General features: G+C 52.1%; 1 protein-coding gene across 1 annotated transcript; it reads right to left on the bottom strand.

The window, feature by feature from the left end:
- Nucleotides 1–3,337: 3,337 nt before the first annotated feature.
- LOC135458625 (uncharacterized) lies at nucleotides 3,338–7,713 on the bottom strand. Its single transcript, XM_064733870.1, has 3 exons — nucleotides 7,560–7,713; nucleotides 6,944–7,315; nucleotides 3,338–6,736 (listed from the first exon to the last, which is right to left on the bottom strand). Exons 1-3 carry the CDS (start codon nucleotides 7,711–7,713, stop codon nucleotides 6,054–6,056), a joined length of 1,209 nt encoding a protein of 402 aa, XP_064589940.1. The 3' UTR covers nucleotides 3,338–6,053.
- Between the last annotated feature and the right edge of the window lie 653 nt (nucleotides 7,714–8,366).

The raw sequence follows: 8,366 nt of genomic DNA, 5'->3' as shown, positions 1-8,366 counted from the left end.
AAAAGAGAAATCAAACAAAACCAGGAGCAGTCTCATGGTAGAGTCCATTGTACTTCAACTAATGAAAAAGGAAAAAAGGAGATATAGGAGCATGTTTTTTGAAAAAGAAAGCAATTATGTAATGAACAAGTGCTGGTGGACCTGAAGGAAAATGATACATCAAGGATATTGTGAATTTTAAAGTAAGAAAAAAAAGGAAAAGAGACTACAATGATGAGATTAAGAACTTCAGATTTTGACTGAGGGCAACACAGCCCTCAGGGTTTTTGGGAATTTTCTGGTACTCTGAACATGTTGCCTTCTTCCTTCTTAAACTAGCACCAAGTTCTGAATGATCAGATGGCAGGGATGGGGTTTGTGGGCTTCTTTTTCTTGCAAAGCACTCAGCTTCCTCCATAAAGGTACCATGTCTGAAGACTGAACTTCTCAGTATAGATGTGCAATGTGAATTTGAGGAGGGAAAGATATTTTTAGAGAGGGCAACTAGTCAGTTCAGCTGGTCAGGCAGCATGGACAGACCCCAGTGCCTATGAATTTGTTGCTGTATTTTACCTTGAATATTTAACAAAGGCATGGTACCAAAGGTTTTCAACTTAGACATCACTTTATGGATCTTGTATGATGCTCACAGCTATGACTGTATGGTGATCCCCGTCCAGCAACTAAATAATTCCTGTTTCCAGGAGGATGACCAAGAATTCAATAATGTATATTTGGCAAATTTGATTCTCCTTAAAGGTGGGACCCCTTTGTTCACAGGGGAGATGAGGTGTGAAATCAGTGTTCTCTGCACCTCTCTGCTCGGTCGCTGGGGTGGCTGCAGCTACTGCGCTTGTCGTGCTGCTGAAGAGGTGCATGAGGAAATGATAAGGGAGGGTAGGATGTGGTTAAAGCCTCAGTTTGCTAACTGGGGCTAATGTGAGGGAAACATATTATATCTCACATCCATTAAGGCCTCCAGCAATCACCTCCCACGAAGGCGAAGGAGCGGTGGAGAAGGAATTGTGACTTCCTGAGTCCCAGCAGCTCCTAGAGCTGTTCCTGTTAATATTCAATTATGTGCTGCCCTGGACTTGGAGCAGCTTAGAGCTGAACTACGTCTCACTCCAGCCCTGAGGCTCAGCTGCAGCAAACACAGCTGCAGGAGGCTGAGCCACGGAGAGAAACAGCCCCAAAACAGGGTTATCACACCTCCCGCTGCCTGTGCGGAACCGGCGCGTAGGAGGAACTGCTCTGTCCACCCCTGCCCTCTCCAGCTCCCCTCTCCAGGCTGTGAGGCTTTGGGGAGCTGGTTATTCTGTGAGCTGTGGCCAGGGTCATCAAACTCTTCCCTCTGTTTTTTACCCTGGATGTGCCAATTGACTACGGAATGCTCTGCATGCGCTTCCTCTGCATCTCACACCACGCAGCTTCTGCTGTGGCTTTTCCTTCATCTCATTCCCACCCCCCCTGAATTGTGTCCCATCCTCATTGACCCACCCACCCCCTGATAAGCCCCTTCCACTTCCAGATCATGGTATTAACTTGACATTTGCAAAAGGTCACCGTGTTTGCTCTGCCTGAGTGTTATATTGCTCACTCTTTTGTTGTTCTGCTTTGTAAGCTCTTCAAGGCAGAGGTTGTCTCCTTGGGTGTGACTACACAGTGGCCAGGAGAACGAGGCCCCTGGTCTCAGCTGGTGCCTAACAGCTAAACCAAAAATAATAACTTGGTCATCGATGCGGAGGCTGGCTCCAATTCTATAGATTATTCATCAGAGGACAATGAATCTTAATTTAAATGCAAAACCCTTCCTTCTAGAAGAGGTCCATAAGCAGGATCACAACTAATGTCTTAATTTCAAAGACTACCAGCATCAGATCCCTGCTGTATTTCCAGGAGTCCGTTCGGACCATGTGCTATTGCTAGAGCATATGCCATTTGCTGCAGGAACAAATGTGGGACATAAGGGAGGTGACACACAATACATACTTGGTGCATCCAGTTTATGCAGATGAAGTCCTGGCTTTTTTTAGCCTGGAGTTTGTCATGCTGGAGCTGTTTGTTGCATCAAACTAATTGCAATGGAGATGAGCGCGTATGTTACGTGCAGCGTCAGGGTGTCCCCCCTCCTGTGGCTGCTCCCAGCAAGATCAGCTGGTGGAGAAAGGACACATAAATTAATCCTTTGCTCTCAGGTGGGAATGGATCTGATCCTGGCTGTAGTCCTGACCTGACCAGCATTCCCTGAGGTGGAGATGCAGGGCTGGAATGCTCCCATCTCTGTTAGGCAGCTGGGAGGGCTCCAGCCAAGGTAGAGACCCAGCACCACCCATGAGGAGACACCTCAGGCTCGGCTCTTCTCAAACACAAACCAATTCTGAGCCTCAGCTGCAGCCAGGCTGTGCCAGAAAGGAAGATGGGAGAGGGGGCTGTCAGATGCACTAGCCTAAAGCCTGTGGTCGAGGCTGCTCTTCACCTGATGTTGGCATTGCAGAGGAAACGCATCCACATCTGGGAGAGGTGCAGGTAGGGGTTCTTGGCCTTTAGCTTTAGTGCCAAGAGCAACACAGCACCACACTGACAGCTGTGCTGGCTCTAGGAACAGCCTGACCTGCTCCTCTGCCATGCTTTGTTTTGGGACTGACACAACAGCTAAATCATTCCCACAAACAATGTACAGCCATTCCCAGGTATTAACTTGTCCGTTGCTTATAGTGATACTCCTTAAATCCCTCTATTATTTTGCCTTGAAAGCAGCTCATTCTCCGAGTTAGCCCAGCTCTTCTGCTTCTCCCTGATATCCCTTGCCAGGCAGAGAAAACTGTACTAGGCAGGCTAGGGCAGTGCTGTGGCTCAGAGTCACCACACAGAGATCAATTGCCTGCCAGGGTTGGTGGGTGGCTTGAAGGTGGATGCCAGCCTGGAGGCGTCCGGGCTGAGTTCTGCTTCAATTCCTGATCCGAGCCTTTCCCTCCTGCCCGTGTGCACCTCGCAGAAATATAACTGAGTTTGAAGTATCTGTTTCCTCCCAAATTCGTCTGGAATTCATTAATGGGTTCAGAAGCTTTTGGGAGAGGGGGATGGACACGTACCTGCATAGAAAAGCAGCGCAGCAGAACCTTTATTTCCTTAGGGAGGCAGCCTAAAGAAATATTAGCATTTATTCTCATCTGTTGCTGAGCTTACGACCCACACAAATAACAGGGAATAGCGAGCGAGCAGCCGGCTGCAGATTGGGAACAGGGAAAATGACTCAGCAAGCTTGGCACCAGTCTGGAGAAAATGCAGGTACATTATAACCTTGCTTGAGCATCAGTCTCATCCGTGACATGACGTAGAAACAGCAGCCAGTGGAGATATTTGGATCTGATGGAAACATTCCTTCTGATAAATGATTTAGCTCTGCTCTTGCAAGTAGTTACATCCAGGAGCAGAGCAGGTGAGAAGCTGCCTTCATATATGCCAGCAAATGAGAGAAAAAGTTCAGTGAAAACCTCTCACTGCTTTATAAATATGCTTTTTTTCTCCTGCTATCAGTTGACAAATAGCTGCTGAATTATAGTTTCATGCTTTGTTCATGTCATTTTCCCCAAGAACAGCATTTCCTGCTACATCACCTTAGAAACTCGATCAACAAACACTCTGCTCTACACGTAAACAAAGCTTTATTTTACCCCATTTTTGACAGCAGACAGCATTTCAGAAACCAGAACATTTCGGGTTCTTTGGGCTATTTGCCTCAATTTCACAATCTGATTTTGGTTTTGAGGGCCTGTCAGCATTGTTTATACCTATATCTGTTGGAGTAGTGATGTTTTTGTGTGAGTGGCAAGGAAAATATATTGCTGCAAATTGCTCTCTGGAATCAGACTCTTCTCTCAAGAGTCTAAATGAAACTGCACTTTCTAGCACGTGGGAACTAAAGAGAGAAATGAATAGGAAAGAGAAGTGAAACAAGAAAACTCAGTGTCAACAACAAAAATGAATAAAAAAGAAGCAAAGACAACTTTGAGAATTAAGCAGGACCAGCTTCAAAACTCACGCTCCAATAAAATTCAGGAGTGTTATCTCCAACAGAGCACCTGAAGAACTTTGCAGCCAACTTCAGCCATTTCCTTGTGTAATAACATCATGTCCTGACCTCACGACAAGGTCTTTCTTTTTAACTGTGGAAAAACAAGATCAGAGCCCTATAAAGTTTTCTTACTTGGTTTCACTAGATGAGCATTTCCCAGGTAGCTGCTGTGAGCAAACAAATTAATACAACAGCAAACAGGGGATTTTATCTGGCAGTTTTTTAAAACCTGCACAGGAACCACAGCTACTGAGCCTCCTGTGATCTGCCACCACACAGAGTCCATCAGTTAGGGATTAATTTTAAGGCAGATATTAAAGCCTATCACATGATCAAGGATTTTCCTATATGTGGACTTCAATGGGATGCTTTAAATCCTGTGTGTGTGCATGGATACACACGTGTATGTGCATGCTGGTGTTTATTCATACACAGCCTCAGGCTTCTTCAGGCCTTTCCAAGGAACATAAATTTGGGAGAGGGGACAGGGAGAGAGAGAAGAGTCATCTTTAAACTTCACATTTTTGAAAGCAAGTTTTTGAAGGAGACAGGCGGAGGGGGAGAGAGCCAAGATCGTAAAGATTTTATAACTAACAACATTTTTTAAGAGGAGACAGAATCTCTGTTCTTTTTTAGTGCAAGATCTTGCAATAATTTAAAGCAAATTTGGGAAATAGCTCTCTTTTGACAGAGATGCTTAATTTTTCTTTTCTGCTGGGCTGTAACCTAAAGCATCTTGGCTCGAGAAAATGAAATAAAGCTGAGCGATGATGCGCTGTCACTGCTGCTGCCGCCACTCTGCCTCCTGCAAATCTCCCAAAATCGTGCACAGCTCTCCAGGTCAGAGCCCAGGAAGGCAGCAGTGCCTTCCCCTTCCAGTCTCAATCCTGCACCAGACAAACTTACCCGGGGCTTTGTAAAACACGGCCGGGGCTTGCAGCGAGCGGCTCTGCCCGAGGTGCCGCTTCCAAGGGTTGGTGTGGAGAGGAAACTCTTCCCATGACACAGCAGAACAGCCACAGCAGCAGCAGCAGAGTAAAACAGATCAGGTCTGGCAGTACTCCTAAAAGACTACTTTAAATCCCAGCTCCAGCCTCTTCCTCCTTTAAGCATGATCGGAAGAAAGGAATATGGAATATAAAGAGGTTTAGTGAGGCGGGGAAATGAGGCCCAGAGATATGGGAAGCAAGGCAAATTGTAGTTAGGCTCCCAAGCAGTGGGACAGCCTGGATAAAAGGCAGAAAGGAGCCCAGAGAGGAAATTCCCTCAAAATTGGATGGCAAGGAGAGATAAACATAAACAGTGTGGAGGGTGGACACAGGGAAGACTCTGAGAAGAATTAAGGATAGGAGGATTAACTGCTCCTCACTTCGTTAACTCTTTTTTAGCTAAAATCATTAGTAATTTTTACAAAACTCAAAAAAAAATTAAAACCAAAAAATAATACTAGAGATATCTGAAACACTGATCTGTTAGATATACAGCTCACTGCATGGGCATTGGAAATGAGAGGGGCAGAGAACAGGTATTCCAAGTCCAAGGCACAATTGGGAGAGCTGATGGAGATGCTCCACTGTCACTGCAGGATTGGGCCTGTGCTGGGTGGCCGGGTGGCTCCGGTCCCCTCCCGTGGCTGACAGCCATCAGCACCAACCTAGCAGTTAAAAAAAAGTCGTTTATATGACTCCCTTTAAAAAAACCTGGTGGGACACTGAAGAAATTAAACCCCCAATTTAAAATTTACTGCATCTGGGGATCATGGTTTTTTTTCATCTGCTAAGGAGCTGCTGGAAGCTGTAAAGAAGGAGTGAATGCGGGATTGCTTTTCCTCATTCAGTTTTTAACAACAAATCTATGTCTCCCTTCTCAATCTAGCCCCTAAAGCCTTGCACTTCATCACCAACACTGACATGATGCCACCAGTTTGGGAGCAGAATTTGGGGGCCTCCCACAGGAGCCTTCCAGAGGGAAAACCCCGAGAGTCCCCTGCGCGTTGTCAGCCCGGCGGTGGGACCGTGGAGCTGATGGGCTTCAGCTCCCTGACCCCAAATCCAGGGGGCTGGTAGAGAGCAGGGAATAAAACCCACTTCAGCACCGCAGGCGGAACAGCAGCCGGAGGAACGCGGCGCTGCCGCCGGCCGGCCCCGCACCCCCGGCGGCTGCGGCCGGGCAGCGGGATGCGCGGGGAACCGGGGGCTGCCCGAACCTCGGGGAATTGTCGGCATCTTCCCTTTGCCTTTCCGTGAGGGCTGCCTGCTTGCTGGGAGCGTTGCAGTGGCCAGCGCACATCCCTAGGAGCGGCTCCTTCCAGCAGCTCGGCACAGAGCCGGCTGTCGGGAGCCGGCGGTGCGACGGGTCGGGACGGTGAAATCGCTTCGCTACCGACTGGCGGAGTTAAACGCGGCGGTAGCGACCACCGCATCGGCCCCGCACGGGCAGAACCGCTCACATCTGCTCCTCCGCAGTCCGACACAAACAAGGAGTTTTTCCGCCTTATTTCTATTATTTTTATTTTTCTTTTGGTTGTTTTGGAATTTTTTTGTTGTAGTTTTTCTGCCTCTTCCAGCACCGGAGACCCGCCGCGGCCGCAGACAAGCACCGGATCTCGCAGCCTCCAGGAGCGGGGTCCATCCTTCCGCACGGTGCCTGCCCGGCCGGTTATTCCCCGGTTATTCCTTTCTGCAAAAAGAGAAGGGGAAAAAGAAAAGAAAAAAAAAAACCAAAATCCAAACATCAAATCAACCCGTAATAAATAATATTAGAAGAAGCAAGCGCAGCAACTTGCTTTAAGCAGAGGGCGGTAGGAGCAGGGAGCGCAGCCCCCCGGGGAGGGAAGGGAGGTAGCGGAGGGAGGGCAAGCGGGCACCGGCGGGGCTACGGGGGTACCGGCGGGTCCGGCGGCGGCGGACGTGAAAGTCCCCTTTAAGTTTCCATAGAGAGGCCTCCGGGTGTCACATGATGGACATGATATAACGAAACAACATCGTGGGGAGGGACGGAGGGAAGCAGTGGGGGAGCCCGGGGAGGCGTCGGGGAGGTGGCGGTGCCCCCCGACCCGCCCGCCCCGGCTGCACCTGTCTCGGCACGCCGGGAGCGCGGTGTCCGCCCCGCTGATGGGGCTGCGGGCGGCACCTTCCCCCGGGGAGGAGGAGAAGGAGGAGGAGAAGGAGGCGAGCCGGTGGCGGAGGTAAGTTACCGGCGGGACCGGGGCGGGGGGCGCGGGGCGCGGGCGCGGTGTGTGCGCGGAGGGGTTGCGGGCTATGAGTGCGCGGGGTGTCCGCGGTGTCCCCGCGGAGCGCCGGGCGTGTGCGCGCCCTCCCGCCCTCCATGTCCGCATTCCAGCTCATGTTGCGCAGATAAAATTCAAACTTGAGGTAAACACAAGCGGCGGGGGGGGGCGGACGGGGAACTGGGGGGGAGGGAGGCTCGCTCCATCCCGGCTCCATCCCGGTTCCATCCCGGCTCCTGCCTCCCCCTCCCCGCCACTCCCCCCGCTCCGCACCCGCGGAGCCCCCGCGCACCTGGGGGAGCGCCGGCATCGCGCTGCTTCCCCCGGAGAGGGAGAACCGAACGTCCCTTTCCCTGCACCCCCGGTAGGACACGGCGGGTCGGGGGGGGACGCGGCGCGGCAGGTGCGCGGGGCGCTGTCGCGACATGGCGGGGGGGGTGTGTGCGTCGCGACATGGGGGAAGCAGCCAAGTGACAGCGCGGAGTGGTGGGGGGGGAGAAAGAAGGGGGCTGCGCCGCGTTGTTTTCCTCGGTGTTGCGTGGGTATCCCGATTAGAGCGGGCATAACAGCGGTGCCCCCCCCCGATCCCGCTTTTCTCCATACGCATTTCCAAGTGCGTATGGAGAAAACAAGATGCGGAGCGGGGCGGGCCGGGGGGGGGAGGCGGGGAGGGCCGCACTGGCGTTCGCAGCCCCGGTCCGTGACACAGGCGGTGCCGCCGCGGGGATATTTAAGCGCTTTAAGCGGGGCGATGATGGAGGAGGCCGAGGGCGCCCCACAGGTGGGTGCGTGCATGGAGAGGGGCCGAAGCGCTGGTCGTGTGGGGAGCGCCGGAGCAGTCCCGCACTCCGCGGACTCGCGGCGGGCGGCGCTGCCGGGGCTGAGAGTGAAGTGGGGTGCGGGGACAAGATCTGGCAGCCGCGGGTTGCCGAGTGGCGCAGCTCCGGGAGCCGCGAGCGGTGCGGGGGTGACGGCGGTGCCGCCATGGCGGGTGTGAGGGAGCGGCGCCCTGAGGGGGGTCCCGCGGCCCCGCCGAGGGCGGGAAAAGCGCGCGCGGCCCCCGCCTGGCGCCTCCTCAGC

Source organism: Zonotrichia leucophrys, chromosome 1A (genome assembly GCF_028769735.1).
Source record: "Zonotrichia leucophrys gambelii isolate GWCS_2022_RI chromosome 1A, RI_Zleu_2.0, whole genome shotgun sequence".
Lineage (NCBI taxonomy): Eukaryota > Metazoa > Chordata > Aves > Passeriformes > Passerellidae > Zonotrichia > Zonotrichia leucophrys.
This window is presented reverse-complemented; position numbering and strand designations above follow the sequence as displayed.